Source organism: Rhinolophus sinicus, linkage group LG03 (assembly GCF_036562045.2).
Source record: "Rhinolophus sinicus isolate RSC01 linkage group LG03, ASM3656204v1, whole genome shotgun sequence".
Classification (NCBI taxonomy): Eukaryota; Metazoa; Chordata; class Mammalia; order Chiroptera; family Rhinolophidae; genus Rhinolophus; species Rhinolophus sinicus.
The window spans coordinates 65295264-65319333 of NC_133753.1; the positions used below are offsets into that span (position 1 = coordinate 65295264).

A 24070-nucleotide genomic window follows, 5' to 3' on the forward strand; every position below is an offset into this window, starting at 1 on the left:
ACAGTTTACCCAGTTCCTGACTACTACAACCTTTTCAGAAACATAATTGTGGAGTTTTGTATATCAACTTAGAATTCATTTTTGTTGTTACCGCTTTTATTGCCTGTAACTGAAATTGTTTGTTTAATTACAGACCAAGCTTGTGCTTTCCCTAGCTTTCTTTTCACTCGCTGGCAGGAGCTTTTAAGTCAGGCCTAAGAGAGAGTTATGTTAAAAACATTTTTAAAAATTGTTGTCAGAGAAATAAGGAAAATACTTTCTCTGCTTCCTCACCTCCAGTGCTCAGAGTCATTCCTCTTATATTCCTCTGCCCCCCCCCCCCCCCCCCCCCGCTGCCGCCCACAAGCCTTCTAGCTTTGGCCGTGACCACAATAGCTTCAGAAGAAAAGAAAGTGAACTTTGGTCTTAGTTGTTTGTTGGGAACCAAGAGACTTTGGTCAATTTTTAACTTTATATTTTGAAGGTTTTGCTTTTCTTTTTTTCTTTCCTTTTCTTCTCTCTCCAGTATTACTTGTGATTTCATAATATCCCTCTGACTTCATAGCTTACATTTAAAATCTAAAGGTACACCTTTATATTTTTCTCAACATATAGCACTGGGTCTTAACCTGGCATTAGCTATTTTTCTACCAGCTTTATTGAGATATAATTGACATATAACATTATATAAGTTTAAAGTGTACATTGTGATGATTTGATATATGTACATGTTGTGAAATGACTACCACAATAAGGTTAGTTAACATCACCATCACCTCACCTTTGTTTGTGACGAGAACATTTAAGATCTTCTCTCTTAGCAACTTTCAAATATATAACATAGTGTTGTTAACTGTTGTCACCATGCTGTAAATTAGATTCCAAGAATTTAGTTATCTTATAACTAGAAGTTTGTACCCTTTGACCAACACCTTCTCACCACCTCGCCCCTTCCCCCAGCCTGTGGCAATCACCATTCTGTTCTCTGTTTCAGTGAGTGTTGGTTCCCAGGTATAACCTAAAGCTGGCTCAGGAGAGACCAAAGAAAGAGGCAAACCACTCCAGCGTGGTAGATGGCAGGTTTAACAAGCAAGGAACTTTACATATGAAGCTTGTCTCCAGCAGCTACAAGATGAGTAGATCTTCGCACTGGCTGGCCAGGGTCTGAAAGTTTATGTAGTGGCCTTATCTGGGCTCAGTCATATGTGCCATCCAGATGGTCTCAACAACACCTTACTCTCTCAAGGCTGTGCCCTTGGGACAGCTCCCATTGTGGGAACTGCTGGCAGAGCAGACATTCCAAGGACAGGGAAGGTTGTGAGGAGTCTCTTGCTCCTCTGATCCAGCTCCCGAGTCAACCTGCTGTCACATCCTCTTGATTATCTCCTCCAACAATGAGTTTGGCTTTTTCAGATTTCACATATAAATGAGATCATACAGCATTTGATTTTCTCTGTCAGACTTATTTCACTTAGCATAATACGCTCCAGGTCCATCCATGTTGTCGCAAACAGATTTCCTTCTTTTTGTGGCTGAGTAATATTTGTGTGTGTGTGTGTGTGTGTGTGTGTGTGTGTGTGTTTGCTTTATCTATTCATCCATCTATGGACACTTAGATTGTTTCCAGGTGTTGGCTCTTGTAAATAACTGGCATTAGTTTTTATACTTAGAAATAAAGAGGCAGACCACTCCAGATTGGTAGGTGGCAGGTTTAAAAAAAATAACAGAATTGTGAAGTTTAAAGCTTCTATTGAAATGGAACAAGTTTGCTGGTCAACCCCCCTAGTTCACACACACACACATCCACAGAGGAAATACTGAAATAATACAGTCACTTTACTTCCCTCTTTGTCTCCTTTTCACTATCTTCTTTTCCCTCTTGTGTCTCTTCCACTCCTCTTCATGGTCAATCTAATCACATTTTTATTAAGTGTTTTGTCTTCTAGATGTCTATAATCAAAACACACATAGTGAAGTGGTTGTAACTATTCAAATGTTAACAACCAGTTAAAGTATTTATATAGTGTTTAGGCGATTTATAGGAAGAGAGAGGAATACATCCCTGCTCAAATTGAGAGATCACTGTATATTTCTGTATTTCTATATCTTTTGTTTTCTTAATATGGAGAAAAATATCCTGTTTCTCACCAATGGCAAAATATCTAAAATCACTTCTTGGAGGGCAGAATACTTTAACATATTCTGCTACAATGTGCTCTAAACACATTTAAAGGGAAGTATGATATAAAATTATTACAAGAATTTCTCTTTTCTTTGACATTCATATCCATTCAAACTGGTAGCAAATGTTCTCCTGTGGGTCCTCATGGAATTTTAAAACATTCTTGAGAAAATATTAGCAGATATTTTTAATGCTTTTTATGAATGAGCCTTAGTGAAAACTGAAAAAAGGATGAAAGATGAAGAGTATTATTTCCAGATTCTCTAATTTGCATGGTTAAACTCAAGTGAACTTTTACGCTTTACTAGATGTTTTTTTCCTTTGACATTCCTCTTCTTCATAGATGCCAAACACCCACAAATAAATGAAACTTTTGCAACAGTATTTTCCCCTTAGCATGGAAAACTTCCAACTTTGGCTCATATAAAAATCTGTTTTCTTTTGTTGTAATGATGCTTCCCAATAATGTGAAGAAGGTACCACTAAGGCAGCAATGGCAGCAGTTCTAGCAGTGGCATCCTGTCTCTGGGTGGTGTGATGCTGGCTAGTGAGCTCAGCTGGTATATAAATACTTTCACTGGTTGTTAACATTTGAATAGTCCAGTGGAAGTAGCAGCCTTGACCCACGTGTCATGGTTTTGGTTGTGGTTGGTAGCCTTCTATTCCTGATTGTTTTCCAAAACTATTTTCTGGCCTTCTTAGTGATCATGTGTGAGAATATACAACAATTGTTTCAATTAACTCCATTTCTTCTTAAAGCAGCCAGTCTTGGTTTTGTGTTATTTCTATTATTTACAACTAAGAACTCTGATTGGTATGAAATTTTACACCAGGAATGGTTGCAGGAAATGGAACGACACAGAAATGGGATGTAGGGGGAGTGGGGGGCGGGAGGGGGCGGAGAGTGGGATTGATTGACTTAGTTGGAACTGAAAGTGTGAAAAAATCCAGCTGTATGAGGGATGAGAGTCTGCCATACCGTAACATTCAGTGGCAAATCAGCAAATAAATCATCTGTGAACTTCTAGAATGAAATGAAATCCTCATCGAAGGAAAAAGGTTTTTGGAACCAAGTGGGACCTTCCATAAAATAATGTAATGGAATGAGGATTTGAAGGATTGAAGTAGTGTGGTAGCTACTTCTACTAGTGCTGGATGGCTTAAAGAAAGAGAATATGAGCTCAAATTCCTAAAGTTTTTTTTTTTTTCTTTAAGCATGGATTAAAAACTCGGGACTTACTATGACTGCTCTAAAAGAGTATCTTACCTTTCGTAATACAGGTTTGAAAAGGTCAAAAGCCAAATGTGGGCTGTCAAATTAGAGTGTCATTTGAATTCACAGCCAGGTCACTTATGTTAAAGTTTGGTCATTTAGAGAGAAAGGGTGGGACCCTGAGAACTAGAACAGGGGTATGGTAGGGTTTGGTGAACTCAGGGTACCCGGGATCCCCAGAGTCTTGAAGCCACTCTTGCCAGCTGAAGCAGCACCTGTGCACCTTTCTGATGAGGCTATTCCTGTCTTAATTGAGTTTTATGTCACCTGAAGGAGCTGCTTTACAAAGTCAGTTCTCCTTATGCCCCTTATGTCCTATCCCAGATCTGTCACTAAACTTAGATCCCAACATAGTTCAAAATGCCAATGACAAAGTCAAAGCGAGGAGGAGATGGCTTATAGTGTTAAAAATTTGCAAGACTTTGCCAATTCATATTGAAAAAATATCTGGGAAATATGTATGAGAATGGATTTTGAAGGTTCTATGTCCAAGAAAGAAAAATACAATTTTAGATGGGTTGAATTTATTGCTATGGGTGCACTTAATTAGAGGTTCTGGATTCAATGTACTAGCATGAATAGACGGTACTGATTCTAATTGTTTCTTTGATTGGTTGACCAAAACATGGTCTTTGGCCCAACTGAGATGCTAGAAATTTCTTTATAGACTGTAGGAGAAAGGAATCCAAACACTCAGGAAGATAAGATTATTGGAGGAGGTATAGCATGGGTATTGAACCTCATATTTTAACTGTGTCCCTTGAGAGGGTCCTGATGAAACTATCTTCTATAAGAGCTTGAGCGATACAGTGATAAGGGGTCCACTAGCATCTTTGGGAAAAAACACAAGTGGCCATTGTGTGTAGGCCGGTGATGCTGATGTAAAATGCTCAGTTTGAAGTGGGGCTTCCTGCTCTTACTAGGACTATTAGGATCATGGGATAATGGAACTTAAGTAGCGGCACCTTACCGTCAGAAGATAAGGCAGACCACTACCATAACAGTCAGTAGAATGGGCATTTTAACTGGAATGACCAGAGGGACCTTTGGAAATGGTTATCGATAATGGGATCTTTGTGACTGAGATAGATAAATACTTAGCTATGCTACTTGATTTTACAACCAAAAAAGTCTGGGTCTTTTGGCAAACAGAAGCTTGATTTTAGCCATTACAATAGGAAATCATAGCCTCGCGCCTAATTCCCAGACAGATATCAGTTCATAACCACAACGTCCTTTTAATGGAAGCAAAGTCAAGAACTTTCTAGATAGAGCCCTGCTACAGAGACCTGAGTGTATTTATTAGAGTAACTGGGGAAAAGGAAATATTAAGACCATGCAGAAATTAGTGGACACTTGCTCTGTTCAAGTGGAGCCACTCAACACACGCCTTGATATTTGCTATGCATTTATTTATCTGGAGAATGCGTTCATTCATCTAGGCAAATAAGTAGAGATTAAACAGTTTGCTTTTATCTGGTAGGAGCATCAAAATAACTTCAGTGCTTTGCCTCAGGATTGTAGTTTCTCTCTGGCTCAATGTCGCCGTTTTCTCTACTAGCTTGTTGATCACCAGCCGTACACCATGCTATTCCAACGTATTGTAACGATGTAGTAATAGGATCTGAAGAGTGGGATATAGCAGATACCACTGATGTTTTGGTATAAGGTCCATGTGTACTAGCAGGCAGGAGACAATCTAGTTTCCCGGCATCCACACAACTGTGAAGCTTCATTCTCTGTCCCCCACTGCTGACATAGTAGCGGTCACCGTGTTATCGATACTTGATTTTGTTTTGAGAAATAGTCCTAAAAGGGTCATATGCTAGTGTGGTGATAAAAATGAATAAAGGGAAAAATCATTTAAGAAAATTATGGTTCTTGGCACCAAAATGGAATTGCTGGGTAAATTAAAGTAGAAAGCTGAATTTAAAAATGGGGCAGGTTTATGAAATCTATAATATATTCTATGTTGGTACTCTCAAGTGAAGTTTCTTCAGAGGCCAGGAAGGTTACATAAATGTATGAAATGAATGAAGGTAAGACGACAGAAGGATTGTTCTGACTTATTAGAGAATATACACATTCTTTTTAAAAACATTTAAATTTAAAAACAGTAGATTGTCCAAAAGAAACATACTGGTTTGTGATACTACTGTGACACAGAAGTAAGAAAGTAAGTGATTTATGAAATTATTTGAGCAAGGATTGCAAATTATGCAAATATCACTCATCAAGTAGGAGATAAAACTTTACCAGAGAATAAAAAAAGATGCTTAAATCATGGCATGTACACATACATATGCAGCACACACTTCTCCAAGAAAAAGTATTCCATTTATTCACCAAATACTTATTAAGTTCCTACCATGTCAAAATAGTTTCCTAGGCTCTGGGTATAGAGTAGTGAAACGAACAGTCAAAATCTCTGTCCCCATAGAGCTTATATTCCAGGGGGCGGAGGCAGGCAACAAACAAGGAAGTAAATTATAGAGTAGGTGTGAAGTAAATTATGGAGTATATATGAAGTAAATTATAAAGTATGTACAAAGGGGTAAATGCTACCATGTTGCCCCGAAAGTAAGACCGGGTCTTATATTAAGTTGTGCTCCAAAAGATACATTAGGGCTTATGTTCAGGGGATGTCATCCTGAAAAATCATGCTAGGGCTTATTTTCCAGTTAGGTCTTATTTTCGGGGAAACACAATATGTGTGGAGAGAAATAAAGCAGGGAAAGGACACAGGACATACAGCTGTTGTACTTTTACATAGAGCACACACACAAAAAAAATAGAGTGGTCAGGGAAGGGCTCAGTGAGATGACATTTGAACAAGTGCTTGAAAGACAAGAGGGAACAAATCATGAAGCTATTATGGGTGAAAAGCATTTCCAGAAGATGGACAGCAAGGGCAAAGATAGGAGCATGTCCCTCATGTTCAAGGCGGTGAACAGCAAGGCAGTAAGAGTGGCTGGAGGAAGCGAATGAGGAGGGAGTAGGAGATAAGGACGGAAATGTGATAGAGAAACCAAATTCTTAAGGAGTTTGACTTTTACTCCAAGGCAGCTGAGGGCCGCTGGAGAATTCCAAGCAGAAAAGCACCCAATGATTTAACTGACCTTTTTAATAACATCACACTGGGTTGAGACTATTTGGTAGGGCAGCAAAGAGAAACAGAACAGTTTGGAATCGAAGCAGCAATCTGGTGAGAAATGATGGTGGATTAGGGTGGGAGCATGGTGGAAGTGAGAGTGAGTTAGATTTTGCATATATTTTGAGGTAGAACCAAAAAGATGTCCAGGTAGTATATATAATATATATGGTGTGAGAGAAAGTTAATCAGTTGTTTTGGCATTTTACATTTTACATAGTCTAAGTGGGGACGATTTTGGACATTATAAAATGGTAATGTGTAGAAGGGAACTTACATCCAGCAGATGGAAGCACTTATCTGAATCCACTTTTCTATGTTCCCATTTTTATGCATTTTATATCCTTAAGTTAATTGTTATTTACTGATATAGGGGAAATTGTGTTTTTATCCTGCATACTTGAAGTTAAAATATTAATTTGAAATTTGATTGAAAGGAAATAAAGGCTGTTCATTATTTTGTCTGACTTCCAGAGACTGTATTTTCTATATTTTAAAATCAGAAAGTACAACAATTTAAAGCTTTTACTGCCATTTTTCTATTTCTTCAGCCAAGATATTTTAACATATTCAATTAGGTAATGTTCCAACACCTCCACTTTGAACATCGATTGTACTTGTCAGTCTTGATATCATCCATATTCCATTCTAAATAAGTGACTCAGCCTCCGCACCCCCTCCCCCAGTACAGAGGCTGGATTGCGTCCAAACCCATCTCTGGAAATCAAAAGAGAGAACGTTAACATGACATGATTAGAAAATATGCCCCATGGAAGGTAGGGACCCTATTTTGCCTTGTTTATTTGAAGTATTTATTTACTAATAAAGAACCTTTGAGAAGGCTCTTTCCCTATAAATACTTATGAAAAGAAATGGTTTTCTGCTATGCTTGTGAGGCTTCTATATAAGTGCATGAGTAGATTTCCATAATTAAACTTAACCACAATTAGAGACTGTGATTATTATTCAGTTCTGTTTTCATGGCAGACCAAGTTAAACCTCTATGTCAGACTTGTGAATATTACAGCAACAGGTCCAGAATATAGGCTTTTTTATTGCACGTGGGGATTTCTGTGAATCTGAAGCATTTTTCCTTGGTCAGTGGGCATGAAGTTGGTTGGTGGGGGGCGGGGGGAACAATACTTGTTTGCACCATCTTTGCCCACAGGTGAGTTGTTGCCTGTGGAGGGTGATATGGAGAGTACCAGAAGGATCTCCTCTCTTCAACCAATTTGTCTGTCTGCCTCCCCTTGCTGGGATCTGAAAGATTAGGGAACCCTTCAGGAGTTAAAGCATTGTTATCTGGTCTTCCCAAATCATAAGCAAAGGTCCATTAATTGATTCAACCATCACCTTCCAAAGCCATGTGGGGAGAGCAGGGTCCAGAGGGCACAGGATGCAGGGAGAGAAGAAGGGCTGGGCCATATCCGGGACCACTGGCGAGTAAGGGGACAGACTAAGTAAGATGGCTAGGCCACTGCGGAAGATGGGTGAGTACCCAAAGAAGGTTTCATGCAGCCAACACATCTTTGCCTTGTGCCTATCTTGTTCAAAAGGCCTGGGTCCACAGAAATGAGGACCTGGTCCCAGCCTTGAGAAACTTACACCTATCAGAGAAGGCAGACCCAGAAGGAGCGGTGCTGATGTAACCAGGAACTGCAGGTTTGGGGGATGCAGAGGGCAGCTGTCATCCACTGGAAAGGGCCTCTTATTCACACTTCTGCCTGGAGTTTATGAAGTGGAAGGGGCCCTCTGACTGTCTAACATTTTCCGATGTAAAATAGGGTATGGAGGGGGCATGTCATGGTAACCTGCTGCTCCCCTGGAAATGGGGCTTAATCCACTCTTCTGAGCATCTGTGTGAAGACAGTTAGGAGTATGGAAAGCCCTGACTTTATATTTGGCTTTTGGCTTCAATTTTTTTTTTAATTAATTCTGGGTCTTGGACCAAAATACTTAATTTCTCTGAGCCTTAGTTTCTTTATCTGTTCAGTGTAGACAGTGATTTCCCACTTCCCCTGATTGGGTGGTGCGGAGAATGAAATGGGATAATATATGTCAACGTTCCTGGTACACGGTGGGTAGCTGGGGACTGTAAACCCTGTCTACGCCATGCCCCAGCCTCAGTGCAACTGACGAATGACCAGGGCCGGTCTGGACACTTGCCTAATATGGGACCTGATGACTAGGGAGGGAGGTGGAAAAGGTTATCCCTTTGTATACCCTCTTGCTGTATGTAGCAGGGAATTTTTAAAATTTAAATTTCAGCATCATTTAAGAGAGAATATGCATCAAGTTATTTTGGATCTAATTTACTAATGGCTTTTTTTTTTTTTTTTTTTGGTTTGATTTCTAGAGAATTTAATACCACAATTTGGCCCATAGCAAAACTTGGAAGTTGTTATTCACAGTATATTATCCTTATTTTCAATGGCAGCATAATTTTACTTTCAGATTGGCAAATGTGAAAGGACAGTTCACTGAGCAGCAGTATTCATAGGGAGCTTTATGTTTTTGTAATGGCGTTGGGCTTTGTGTGCTGTGCAGAATGTACAGGGGTAATTAGATGTTTCAGATACTTGTCTAGACAGGGTAAAGCTTCAGGAACACTTGCTCAACCCTGGGAAAGCTACAGGTCACCCGTTTGTGACCAGAAAAAGCTCTCCTTAATCAACAAGTTAAATGTGGAGTTAACTCTCTGGTGCTAGATTTACACCCAAGAGGAATATCAGATCTGATGAGATTTGATGGGGCCCATCATTTGTAGAACTAGACTAGGCCTAACTGTGTGGCCTGAACTAAGGCTGCTAAAATGATATCTCCTAAATATCTTTCTTCCATCTGGCTCTGGGGCCCGGGTTCCCATTTTTACAATCACCTCTTTGGATTAAGTCATTCTGATTTGAAGAGGCTCCTTTAAAATGCGAGTTTGTTGCTTGGGAGAGTTATACATTTGACCTAGATTGCGTAATCTCAGGGACAGTAATGATGAAACACATCTCAGAATAGGTAAGTTGTGCTGTGAGGGCAATAGAACATTTTTAAAAGTTTGGAATTGAGTATAATTTTGGAGGGGGTTATGCTCAGGTGGAGAGGGTTGAAAAGGCAGCATGAGATCTTCAGATGCCTTAGGGAAGGGAGCAGAGACGGGAGAGTGGATTGGGGATTGGTGAAAGGGAAAAGTGTGTGTGTGTGTGTGTGTGTGTGTGTGTGTGTGTGTGTGTGTGTGCACGCGGGTATACGCATGAAGCCAGGGATAAACCCATTTCGCTTACATCCTGTGCTTCACAAGTTTCATATTGAGCCTTGACATTGATTATTTTGAGCAAAGATAAAAGTATCTCGAAACCAGTCTCTTTCTGGTCCTGAAGACTTACTAGCATCTGCCCTGAAGTGTGTACCTTCCTGCTGGGAGGACAGAGACCTACATTCCACCTTTCCCTTGTGCTCTCTCCCAGCCTCTGATGGCCTCTGTAACCCCCACACCCATCCACTAGAGTACACAGAACAGCTTACTCATTGCAAATTGTTCATTGTGAGATGATCTGTAAAGTTCTATTCTTGGTACCCTAGAGAGACCCTCAAGGGTCGGGGCCAATTGAACTTGGAATGTGAAGCCTTCCGTCTGTCACTTCCTAAGAGGGGTCATGTAGCCACTACTGCTGTCAGCCTCTCAGATTGAAGCTTAATGTTGCCACTTATGTCTGCCACTGATTGAGACCCTCCCTGCTCTGCATGAGGCTGAGGCTGGGTGCTAGCAGCTTCACACATGTATCTCACATTCACTGCCAATTGTTAGGTGTTAGTTTTCCTCACAACTAGTTGTTAGGAGTCAGCTAGTTGTTAGCGTTTCTGTGTTACAGTTGAGAAATTTGAGACTTGGAGAGGTCAAGTAATTTGCCCAAATGGAGCAGCTGGGGAGTGAGCAAGCTGGGATTTCACCTGAGAATGTCAGCCCCCCTCTACCACTCTGTGCTGTTGTTCAGGGTATTTCCTCTCATCTGAGAGTTTGGTTTTTTTCAAAAAGATAGCAAGCAGCCTAAGCAACACTTACCTTGGGGTACGTTAACAAATGGAATACACATGGCTGTGGGAAAGCAACGCGCAGAAAGGGTGCTGGAGACACATCTAAGATGTGGAGGGATGTCACATATCTGCATGGCTTGCCAAGCCCCTCATTCTGATCCCTCAGGGGCTGCTGGTGGGGTAGGGTCTGCTCCTGCTTAACTCCCTTTAGGCCCCAGGTCTGATCTTGTACTCTGCCCTCCCAGAATGAAGGCAGGCCTCCCTGCCTTTGCAGTGGACGGGCCTTGGTACTGAACACCATACCATGGCATCTTTTATACCTTGTGTGTTTGTTATTTTCTTTCTGTTTATCTTGCCACTCACACTGAAGCTGACCTTGGCTTTCTCCCCTAGGCTCCAATTCATGTTCTCCCTGCAGCTAGGTTACCTCGGGCTGCCCTGGGCAAATGTCTTCCCAGGGCTCCAAAGGGTTTTCTGTCTTGACCCCACCCCTTGGGCAGTGCGCTGCTGCTTTTGTCCAGCAGTGCCAGTAGGAACCAGCTATTAAGCCTGAGCTCGAGTCCTGAAGCCTCCCTTTCCCTCCTGTGGCCTTGGCGGTCCTGGCCACAGCTCGGCAGTGGCTGCACCCCGCCAGCGTCCTCCTGCCGGCCTCTGACCGCTCTGCAGAGACTGGGGTGGGGCTGCTGGCCCTGCGCTGCCAGGCCCACCCTGTACAGCTCAAGCTGCCACTTCCAGAGCCCTGCCAGGCCTTGGAAGCTGTGGCTTATTGTGACCTTCTTACTCTGGAACAGCGGAGCCTGAGGTAAAAGCTTATGTGCTACCACGTAATTGCCCAAAGCAACACCAGAGAAGCAGAAGTGGGGGGAAAAGAGAGGGAGACAAAGAAGGAGGGAGAATAAATCTGAGAGGTGTATTACTGAGCTGACCACCACTTGCTAGCAAGTACAGCTGATTGATCTTATGGGGCATCTTCAGAGAGAATCCATATGGCTGATTGCATTTCAGGAGGGCCTTTCCAGGGGAGGGATTTTGTTCACTGGCTCTTCTCCCCTCTCGGTCAATGTGTGCCCCAAGGGCAGACTTGCACTTCTAGTTTGCACAAGCCCAGAAGTGGCCAGCTGACCATCTCATACTTATTAGCAACTCACACCTCAGCAGTGATAGGAAAGTTCTGGAGGAGAGGCAAGAGGGCTGTGATGTGGCCGTGGGTGACATGAGGGGCCATGCAGTGACATCTGTAGTGATACTTGGATCCATAGCTGTGGGGTAGGTAGCACAAGCCATGTCAGATCTGCTTAGCCCAGCAGTGGCAAGTGCGCAGATCTGGGTGCTGGGTAAATGGAACCTGGTCATACTGGGGCCTTTTGATGTCAGTGCCGCTTGGCCCCTGGGATTGTTCATGGTGCTAGGAAACTTCTTGTCTGTTCAAGGAAACTACTCAGATTCCTTTGCCAATACCCAGGGTTGAGCATCAATCCAAGGGGTCTCTCTTGTGTGGGTGGGGTTCAGCTGAGCGTTCTCTCCAATTGGAGGTTCCAGATGATGCTACAATAGTGAGCTGCCTCTCTCAGCAAGAGGCAGAAGAGCTGTCCTCAGAGCAGCTGATGAATGTGACATTGATTACGTATTGAAGGCCCGTGTCTCATGGCCAGATCCTGGAGGCCTCATCCCCTCCGTGACGTCCCAGCCTGTGAGGCCAAGTACTACCTTCTAGGCTGTGTCATATCTCCACCTTGTTTCAATAGCAGCAGTCGGCCTCCTCTGTGCTCTCCTGGACTGGGTGTGAGTGGTGATCATTCTCCTTCCTTAACACCTGCTGAATATATTCCCCTGACCTGGCCTTAAAGGAGCCCCTGGTGGGGGTGATCGTGTAGGGACCACAGCACCACCACCCAGGCCACCCCAGAAAACGCATGTTGCCGACCCCAGTGACAGAGTTCTAAGGTTGTTTTCCCTTCAACTGGGAAGTTTAGATGATGTCAAGAGAAGTGTTTAAAGTTCTAGAGAGACAGCCCTGTGGGCATGCAGATGTTCTTTAGGTTTTGATTATACTGAATTTTTCTAACTTGACTCATCTCCCAACTGACCTCCTACCAGAGGGTGGGGCTTGATCTGGACTCTGGCCCCGGGTAAGGCATTTAAATAGCGAATGGCCATCTTGGCTTCTGACCCCATCATGGCCTCCGTTGACCCGACTTATCTCTATACAGTAAAAATAGACTTTTCAAACTGAGAATAGGGAGGACTATGCAAATGATTTTCGTAACTGCTACTATCCAATAAACCAACAATCTGCATAGCTGTGGGGTTTGTTGTCCTGAAAGTGACATACTGGATACATTTCCCTGGGTAATGGGGGGTGGGGTAGGGGTGGGGGGTGGTCCAGGCCCATGTGACCAGAAAAAGTGCTCTGTATCCAAACTTGCTTGCTTCATTTCCAGGAACCTCTTGGCCAAGCTTTGTTTTGCAGGGAGTATGTGGAGCAGGGGTGCCAGGCTCCTTCCAGCTCTAGAACTGGAACCCAAGCCTTGTTTCTGGAAAGAAAGTGATAGATAATGTGACCAAAGGGCCATTCCAGCAATTTGCTCAGAACAAGGGGTATCTGATCGAAGTGGACTTGCCGTCTCTACTGCTAGAAAACAGCAATTGCTGGCAATCCGAAAATGATAATTTTTCCACCAAATGGAAAAATTAAAGCCCCTTTTCAGCAATCACCCTGTTAGAAATCAAAGTGGTAAAGTGGGTCTAGCTCTACTCCGAGCACATCTGCACCCTTCTCACTCTGTCACCAACTAAAGCTGAGTTCCGGGCCCCTTTTCAAGTTGGAGGAACTGAGAATCCGTATCCTGCTTCTAGTTCCTCCCATCCATGCCCGCCCTTCCCTTGTACACTGGGATCCTGCTGGCATCCCACCCCTCTCGTCCTCGTAGGTAGGAGCAGAAAGCGTGGCTTCCTGATGCCAGGGAGACCAGCTCTGGCACTGGAGCTGAGAAGAGCCATCACAGAATGCTCAGGGCACAGCAGCCTTTCACTAGACAAGCACATCAATGAAACCCTTCCAAGCTTTGCCTCGCCCAGCTGTTCGGGGAAGATCAGTGACCTGGGCAAGGGTGGTGTCCTGTTTCACACGGTTACTTTGACATGCCAGGCCCCACATAAAAGTGGGTTTCCAGCACCACCATGACATTCAGAGATACTTGCCTTGACCTACTTCACACTCATATTATTCTATCCATAGATCCTCCCGGCTTCTGACTCACTTTCCTGTTTATAGCCGTGCTTCAACCCTCATTCCTAATGTTTTAAATAGTTTCTCTGGCAATGACCTTCGCCTCCCTTTTGACTAGAGTTCAGATTCTCCTCTGGCCAGACAACCTCTGACTATTGTGGGTAAAAATATACCAGATTTTGCCGGGCACCTAGAACCCTTGGCCTGATATGGCCTCCTAAGAGCATTGTACCTGCTGGACTTGCCTTTATATGATTGCTGTAGACTCAGTGTAAGAACAGAGTATGGCGGGGAAGGACGAATAAGGCCATTCCTTCATGAATCACTGGAACCCTTAATGCAGACTTTACAATGAGCACCAATCATTTTACCCCCATTATTTTTAGACTTGTTTAATTTTAAAGAGCCAACAAGTGATCCAAACCTTTGGAGCCTACATGGGTCTGTTAAGAGTGTGTGGACTTGACACTGCTGCTCTGTAGTCCAACTGGAAGTCCAACTTATCATTCTATCCACAAGTGAATACTTCCTGACAAGTAATTCTGCTTTTATATCTCAGTTAACTATTTAATAAATACTCAGATTGAATGAACTTGGTGAAGTTTGGAAACACCTTATCGCTTAACTTCATTAAGCGTTAGGTTCTTTCTGATGGTTATTTACCTCATAGCAGTTATTGTTTAACAATATGATAGATGTATATATTTTGAATCTATGATAGATTTATCATATTTATATGTATGATAGATTTATATATGCCTTACTCTGCTTATGCTTTCTTCTTTGGGAAGTCCCCCTTACCCACAGCCCTGCCAAAAGTTTGGATGTGGGTGGCCATGTTCATAGCATGTAACTCTCACAACAGGTGATTGGACTAGTGGTGAACACTTGAAACTGACATTGTTGGTCCATCATCTGGTCAGTGACCAACCAGGTTATCTTGCTTCAAAAGTTGAGCTAATAGACATAAAGACGATAGTCAGTCATTGGTGGGTGCCAGACTCTTGTTGAATGAGGACCAGAGTCAATTCATACTACATAGGCAAGCTGAGGTTGTGAGAGAGCAGAAACCATCAATAAGCAGAGAACTCTGGTTTGCAGAGAGGAGAATGTACCGGACAAACAGTGGGTTAAGAGATCACAGGAACTCAGTAAGAGAATGATAAATCACGTGACTTCTGTTCCTGGTGGCTTCTTAGCTCCAGACCCAAAACACCTGTCTATACTTTATTTCCAGCTTATTGGTATCCATGAGATGACTTCTTAGATCGTACAACAGCACTCACCTCTACCACATGAGATATTGGGATAAGGGTTTCTCTTCCTTATGGCTAAAAAAAACTTGATGAAAATGAACTACTACTAAGGTATTGCTTGCAGTGGCTGCCACAGAGAGTTGTAAACTAGTATCTTGGTAATTAAACTAAGGGTGGAATGTTATCTAGTTACTTGTTTTAGAGTAGAACTTGATGTCATTAAAAGCTATTTGCACCCATACTCTTGTTGTTAATCATTTAAGACATTCTGGCTTTCTGCCCGTTTCTCCCTTGTGATAATTATTAATATATTGGCTTTATAGGATGGGTGTTTAGGAACTCAGCATTTGTGGGGGAAAAAACACATTGGACACAAGCTGACATCAAAGGGTAAGATTGCCTCTGCTAGTTTATAGTCGTGGACTTTCTGATTATCTGTACCAGAGAGATAATCTTGATTGCATTGTCAACAGATCCAGTGCCCAAATAACTGGAGTTTTTATGGCTGGGGAAACTCCGGATATATAACATAGGAGGGGAGGCAGGGATGAGGGTGAGGTAATTCACAGTCTGTGATCCATCCCCAGCAATTACAAGTTGCACTCTTCATCAGATTTAGCTCCTACACCAAACTGGTATTTATCTGGGTGGAGAAGTATAAACAGTGGGCACCCTAGGAATGGAGCTGGGATTGTCATTTTTCTTTTTTTTTCTTTCCTGAAATGAGCTGAACGAGAGGGCACTATGCAAGTTGCATGAGATACTAAGCTAATCTAGGCAATAAAATCCAAAGTTAAGTGAAATAATCTACAGGAAGAGTTTTTATATCTGAGGGAGTGGACAGAAAAATGAATGGTAGTTGGGAAAAGGATATTTAGAGAATGGTAGAGGAAGAACTCATTTATAGTGAGAGGCTATGTAGCCTAGCAGTTAGGCCCATATGCTCCGGACCCCGACTACCTAGATTCAAATCCCAGTTCCACTACTAAGTAGCTGTATGACCATGGACAGCTTGCTTAATTTCTCAGTTTCTTCATCTATAAAATGGGAATAACAGTAGTACCTACCTTATAGGTTTTCTGTCAACATTAAAGGAATTGATACATGTAATGTGCATAAAGCAGTGTCTGGCCAGAGTAGGTGCCTAATAAATGCTAGTTATTACTATTCTGTAAAACACCACCCGGTGTGCCAACAAGACCAGCAAAATTCAGGAGAACTAACATAAGTGTTCTATATTATGTCCCTGATGAGAAAATCCAATACATTTACACTTTGACTGTGGAATGTGTGTGTTTTGGCTAAAACAAGAAAGAAGGTCCTAAAAGGAAGATGGGAAGAGAGGGGCTTTCATATAAGGAGAGAAACTAGATGGGCCTCAGGTCTGGAAAAGTGAAGACTGAGATGCACTGTGAAGAATTTTATGGAGGACAGGAATAGCATGAATAATAACTTGTTTATGAAATACTGGAAAATTAGAACTGGCGTAGAAGAGGAATACTTTGAGGTGAGTACTTGAACAGATGGTTACTTGACGGTGCCTGCACACTGAGTCCTTCAGTTCTGGAGCTCACTAGCTCAGGAGTTTCAACGCAATTTGCATGAAGGGTATGTGTAATGGTCCCTTAGCTCTCAAGGGTAGTGAGGGATGTTTGTGATAGAGACTAGTTTAGTCGAGATCAGCAGTTGTTAATATGTTAATGGAGTACTTAGCCATTTCAAAACACTCAGCAATGTGCATTCATTTGATTGCCATGACAATGACTTACTGAGTTTATATGGTGGGCAAGGCTTGGTAGGGAACTAAAAGATAAGATAACTTGTTCTGATCTGTATCACCACCCAGAAACACTGTAATTAATTTAATTTAATTTGAGGGCTTAATAATGTTTACTTCACTTTTACTTATCATGTTTTGAGACCAGAGAATTTTCAGTTACTTTTTGAGTTTAGGATTGGTGTTTTGAAAAAACTAAAGAAAAAAAGTTCACTTTTTGTTATTGTTTTGTTTTCATAAATTCTACTCAGGTGATTGACACTCTAATGTCAATGGAACAGCTTACTATATTTATTTTTATTTTTGAGTAGTTAGTTATAGAAAGCCATTTTAGAGCTAGCTAAAAGTTAATTTAGAGGTCATCTTCAGTTCCTCATTTCACAGCTGAAGGAGATGGGTTCCTTACCGTGACGTGCACTAGGTGGCAAAGCTTGGACCTGAAGCCCAAGTTCTAGTCTTCTGTGTTTTCTTTCCCATCAGGCCGTTTCCCCGCAAGGATCAATCAGGCTTATTGTAGTTGAGTTTATTTCTGTGTACACAGACTCAAATGTGTTATGCTTTATCTTGGAGTGCCCAGAAGCAGATTTACTATGAAGCCAGTGAAGCTTAAGCATGAAGGCCCCTCAGTTGTATGAGTGGGGAGAGGAAGCTAGGTTGCAATCAGGAAACATTCCTGTGTAAGTGTTTCTGATAAATGACCTAAAGTGACAATGTAAGAGATGGATTTGACTTTCCAAGACTTCAGTAATTTGTTGTGATTTTTCACATTCTAAAAAACAACAACAACAAAAAACCAAGAAAGAAACTCAGTTTTGTACTTATTTTCTATTTGTAATTTTATATTCTTTTTCTTAAACAAGTGCCCTCCCCCCTGCTCCAAGATTATGTCAATTTCAGGCTCCATGAAATCTGGATCTGCTTCTGATGCCCAAAGATTTAATCAATTGGGAATTTCATTTTAATATTTCAGATTTTTATTTTTAAGTTAATTTTTATTAAAAATTTGAATACATTGAATTACTTTCATTTTTATATTTTATTTTAATTTTTATTATAGTAATAAAGTAAAGAGAAAGTTGTGTTAAAATGTTTTAAAAATGGCAACTCCTTGCCCCATTCTTCCCCACCTCTTAGTTTTGCTCCTCAGTCAACCACTTTTAATTCCTTTAAATTTTCCTCCCGTTTACTTTTATAGTGTTTCTTAATAACTCGCTTTGATAATTGATCAGTTTTAGATCAATTTATAATGATATAAAGTTTTATATCAATAATACAATTGCATTATATTATTTTATTAATTATATATTGACTTCCTGTGACGGTATTTAAGGTTTTAGCATTGTTACTCCAAACATTCATTTTCTTTCCTCCCATTGCCCCGAAATAGTCAAATCACAATTTTAGTTACCTCAGTTATCACTGTTTATGTTATGATGACTGTGTAAATATTATTTACAGCAAAAGCAAGTAGTATCCTATGGTATCCTTTCTTGTACAGCTTTTCATTTGTCCTAGAGTTAATAATAATCTTTTTTACTTTTGCTTAATTTTCTGTTATCTATCTGAAACAATACCTTTCCTTTCTTTTCATATAGGTTTTTATTCATAATAGCTTGGTTTTTACTTAGTTTTCTGTATATCAAATACGTCACCAGAACTATCAAGCATCTATCTTCTCAATATTTATGTGGAAGTGGTCAAACATATTAGCTAATCTACCAATCTTCCACCGCCCCCCCCCCACCCTCTTCCCCCCAAGACTTCCTTCTATCCTTCTGCTCCAGAATGGAATGATTTTTTCCTAGTATCTGAAAGTTTCACTTGATAAGCCTTTAGTGAAGATGGTTGGTAAGGATGACACTCAGTGGAGCCTTTCTAAGTCCTAGGGAATTGCTTACTCATTGTAAGCAATTTTATATAAGCAAAATTTAAAAGTATTTTAAGTACCTAGTACCATACAAGGACTGTGTGCATTTTTCAGTTGACTAGGTTTACATAGTACGGTGGAGAGAGTGCTGCTAATAATGGATAAAGTTCACATCTAGATGCCTGAAATGCCTAGTGATTGAAAGTAGGATTTGCTAACATATAATTCAACTCCTATTTTTTTGATGTATATTAACCATAGGGTGGATTGCATTAATTTTGAATCACAGATAATTATTGAGAATATATTCCCAGACAATTTATTGTTATTCTCAAACTCATAAGGACACTTGCCATTATGAAAACTGGTTGTTTTTTTTTTTTTAAACTTTCATTTATTTTAAGTGTGTTTTTCCAGGACCCATCAGTTCCAAGTCAAGTAGTTATTTCCATCTGGTTGTGGAGGGTGCAACTCACAGTGGCCCATGTGAGGATTGAACCGGCAACCTTGTTGTTAAGAGCACCGCGCTTTAACCAACTGAGTTGACTGATTGCCCCCAAAAACTAGTTTTTAATTTATATAAGTTAAATGTAATTTAAAAATGTGATGTATTTTAAAAGCATGATATAAAACTTGTTTTACATACTATTTTTTGTTAGTTGCATTAAAAGTATTTCACAATAATGGGGAATTAACTATACTAGTTCCAGTAACAGCTTTCCCCCCAACACTTGATATATGTATAATATTGATTAATTCTTAGAGTGTACTACAAAGTAGGCCGATGGCATTGTTTTACTCTACTGAATTAGAAATTAAGGCCATTGCAATTAATGATTAGGTTTTCTTATGAGGACATCCTGTTATCAGATAATTTATTCCACTGTAAAGGCAGATTTATGTTTTTCTAGATAATCCAATAGGTAAATCAAGGATGATGCCAATTCTTTAGAGAAGGAAACTTTTTTTTCGGTGTGTTGCCATATATTTTAATCCCATTCCTTTTTGAGACTGTTGCAATTCAAGTGGCATGCTGTTCAGTTGGATTCTTGTAGAACATAGCTCCCTATAGTTTCATTTGATTCATTTTATTTCCTGAGAACATGACTGGAAGAAAAAAATGTTTTTAAATCCTTAAGATCTTGGTTGAAACACTTAGCCCTGATACCCTTTACAAGCAGAGATTAAATGCATTGGATCAAATCCTCCTCCCAGAATGCACTGCTATTGGAATGCCCCTGGCCTCTGTGTAGACCTGTAGCTTTGAAGCAACTATGCATCTAAGGATACACCCCCCCCATCATCCTTCCTTTTCTGTCTTCAGTGGTATTGTCTGCTGAAAGTGGTGGACAGACATAGGAGTGGTGACTCCCCAAGGGCAGGAATAGTCTGCCCTGTTTGCCTGATTTTTTTTTCCTGTTAAGGAATTGGGTGGTAATGGGGTTCACACTAAGGGGTGGTGGGAACAGAGAAACACCTAGTAATGGAGATTATGGCAGGATTTCTGGCTGTTTATCAAAGAGTTGGTTGCTTACTTCCCTGACTGATGTTCTAAGACTTACAAAATTGAAGGTGTAATTTCTAGTATCTCCATTTCAGTTCAAGGTACCTCTATGTGTAGAGAGAGTATTGGTTAATTTGGTGCAGTAATTCATATCCATCAGTGTTGTGGGACGATTCCCTGGATGTTAGTATGGGAATACTAACAAATTTTGTATCATGCTTTTAAAATACATCACATTTTTAAATTACATTTAACTTCTATAAATTAACAGATGTCCCTAAACTTATTCTCTAGGGATGTTGTACATTGCTCCTGCAATTTTGGATACTTTAAAATGAATGATTTTGCTATTTGGGTGTTTTGGGTAAGGGGTTTCTGGGCACTTGCATTTGTATTGCATTACTGGAAGCTTACTGAAAATAAATGTGTTTACTCAGTCAGTTGACTATGAAAACTTTTGGTTTGTTTCATCAGTTCGATTCAACATCACTTCTTTCTGAGGAACAGTTAAGGTGTCTTCTGGATGAGTGCACATTCCAACAAAAATCCATGATTAGACTTTCTTCAGAAAGAGAAAAGAAAGACATTGAGGATATAGCACCTGAGTTCCCCCAGCTTTCCAGATCGATCCTCTCTGAGTTACTAACTGGGTCAGAAACAAAGGTCAGAAACATCAAGGTGGAAGACGCAACTATGCCTGAGAATGCAAAATGTGAAACATTTACAGGCGACTACCTCACCAAAGCCTTGACTGGGCATTACATGTCACAAGCTCTTGTCACCGACGCTGAGAATATGGAAGGCGTCCAATTTTCCAACGATGAGGTTACTAGTGATACAAAAGACTATTTTATGTCAAAGACTCTTGGCATTGGAAGACTGAAAAGGCCTTCTTTCTTGGATGATCCACTGTATGGCATCAATGTGAGTCTTTCATCCGAAGACCAACATCTAGAACTCAGCCCTTTAGAGAAACCAAAAACAGGTGAGGCTTGGAGAATGTGTGTTTCGGTGAGTGAGTCTTACTAAGCACTCAGTGTAAAGGTATTATAGTTTAAAGTGGAGTAGGATACGGAAGTATGTTTGTGAGTCACAGATGGTGTTGACTAAGAGTATGCAAACAGAAGAATATATTTATCAGTAGTATATGAGATCAAGGTAGAAATTAGTACTCCTATGAAATACAGTATTCTCCATGGTAATCCATATATATTCTTTTTAAAAATTGAGGTAAAATTGGTCTATCATATTATGTAAGTTTCAGGTGTATAATGTTATAATTTGACATGCGCATACACTACAAAGTGATCACCACCCAAAGGCTACCATCCTTCACCATGTAATTGTTCCCCTTGACTCTTTTCACCAGTGTGTTCTCTGTATCTATGAGTTTGTTTTTATTTTGTTTTATTTGTTTGTTTGTTTTTTTAGATTCCATCTGAGTGAAATCATATGGTATTTGTCTTTTACCATCTGATTTATTTCACTTAGCATAATACCCTCAAGGTCCATCCATGTTGTCGCAGATGGCAAGATTCCATTCTTTTTTCATGGCTAAGTAATATTCCATTATATATATATATATATATATATATATATATCCCATCTCAGCTACTTGTGTGTATATATATATACAAATAGCTATATATACAGTATATATATATATATACACAAGTGTATATATATATATATTTTATATATATACACATATATATGTATATATGTATATATATATATATATAAAATTATATATATATATATACATATATATATAATTTTATCCATCCATCCACTGATGGACACATAGGTTAATACATTCTTGATGGTTATCCAGAAAGCAATATTGATTTCAGAGGAAGAGAAATTAGTTTGAATGGATATAAGTAATTTGAATAGATTTGCTTAGTAGTTTAAATTCCCAACTTTAGTGATGAAAATTTGTTGTGAGGAATGAATTTGTAAAATGCTATATATCATTGTGGTTTTATTAGTTTCTGTATGCAAACTTCCCATCTCAGCTACTTCTGTATTCTCAGGTGTTTTGTCTTGATTTAATGTTGCATCTTATAATGGTACAATGATACAGGATATAAATGCTATGGGCAGTTTTTGACATAAACAAATATTCAATTATTTATGTTAGAAGTCTAACATAGTCTGTTTTGTATTTGGTGAATCTATTTAAAAAGCTTCCACTTTTCCTCTAATGAAGATTACTCTAAAATATAATGTCTGTTAAAGCTGTATCTATATATTACTTATTAAAGCTCTCTATTAATTCTGAACTAACTCATCAGTCCTGTATTTTTACCTGCCTGCTAGACTGCTCCACCTGGATATGACCTCAAACTGAATTCCTCAACTTTCTCTCTCAACTCAGATTTTTCTCTTGACCTCTGTTTCCTCAATCGCTGAGGCTCAAAATCTGAGTCATCTTTACATCTTTCCTCTCCCTTGCTTCCCACTCTCAATCTTCAAATACCATTTGTCTACTCCTGCAGCGTCTCCCATGCCCCTCCCTTCCTTACTCTTTCTACAACCTCATCTGGACTAATGTGATGACCCTCTGTTCAGCCCTCCCTGCCTCTGGTATCTCCTTTCCTCTGGTTACTGTCAACCACCACAAAATGAATTCCCCCTAAGTATAGCTTTGATAACCACACTTCCTAGCTCAAAAAGCTTCCGTGGCTCGCCACGGCCTATTGAATGAAATCTGAATTCTTTCACTTGCTGTTCAAAGCCTCCACAATGTGACCTGAAGTTCTCTTCCTGATCAATTTCTAACTAGTCCTCTAAATGATATTCAGATTACAGCTGATCTGGTCTCAGGATTGCCAGTGCTTTCCCATGCCTCTACTGTTCCCTCGGCCCTTTTCTTCCCAGGAACGTTCAGGTACCCCTGCAAAGGTAGTTGAATTCCAACCTCATCCACTCTGAGTGCAACCTTCCCGTGTCCCCTCTTTTAAACATTTTATTTTTCCTCTGAATGTCCCAGAGCATCAGATTATTTTACCTATACTTTCTTGACCTTGTTATGTACACACACATTTTTTCTTCCTTAAAATTGTGTAACTTCTTTGAGGACAGAGATCGTATGTTCTGATTCATTGTTACATCTTCTATGATATCTAAAGTGCTGCCTTAAACCAGGTGCCTGTTTAATAAGTGGAAGAATTTAAATTATTCAGTTTTAGAATAATATACTGAAAATATGGTTCACATGTATTCTTCACATTGTGAATGATAGCAAGTGGTATCACAAAGAGTTATGTAAGCCTCACATTCTACGTAAAGATTTGGAACTTTTTAAAACGAAGTTTCACAAGCTATAAAGTTTTTATCCAGCAGCAGAATTCACTTACAATGTGCAATTCAGTTAGATGGGTGTGGTATGACTTCCCCCACAAAGATCGTCATTTAATAAATAAATGAAAGAACAAAACATGATAACTTTGTTCTACTCTACAATTGCAGTGCTTTTCCTTTATTTTTGGACAGACGGTTTTTATTAGAGAGAAAGTATCTGCATCTCCTCTTTGTTTACCCTGATCAAACTTACTAAATTGGATGTGATGATTTGTTGTCTATGGGGTCTCATTCCTGTGGGATCTGTGTGTGTGTGTGTGTGTGGGGGGGGTTAGAACAGCAGTTTGCTAAGATATGACTTTACTTCTATGTGAACATGTGTCACACTGATGTGTATCTGTTGCTGAGTAGAACCTGACAAGATGGAATGTGACTTAATGGAAAAAAGCGATGGTGGCTTACCTCTAACTCCACAGCACATGCCTCTGATGGCAGCAGATAATCCCAATGTATGATCATA

The 24070-nt window shown here is 40.2% G+C and overlaps 1 protein-coding gene across 2 annotated transcripts in view; it reads left to right on the forward strand.

The window, feature by feature from the left end:
- Positions 1 to 24070, forward strand: part of FSIP1 (fibrous sheath interacting protein 1) — a 164469-nt gene that overhangs the window by 132454 nt on the left and 7945 nt on the right. For both annotated transcript variants that reach the window (XM_074327919.1, XM_019725567.2), the window contains exon 11: positions 20719 to 21229. In XM_074327919.1, coding sequence (XP_074184020.1) covers positions 20719 to 21229 — 511 coding nt within the window. The remainder of the gene's footprint in view (positions 1 to 20718; positions 21230 to 24070) is intronic.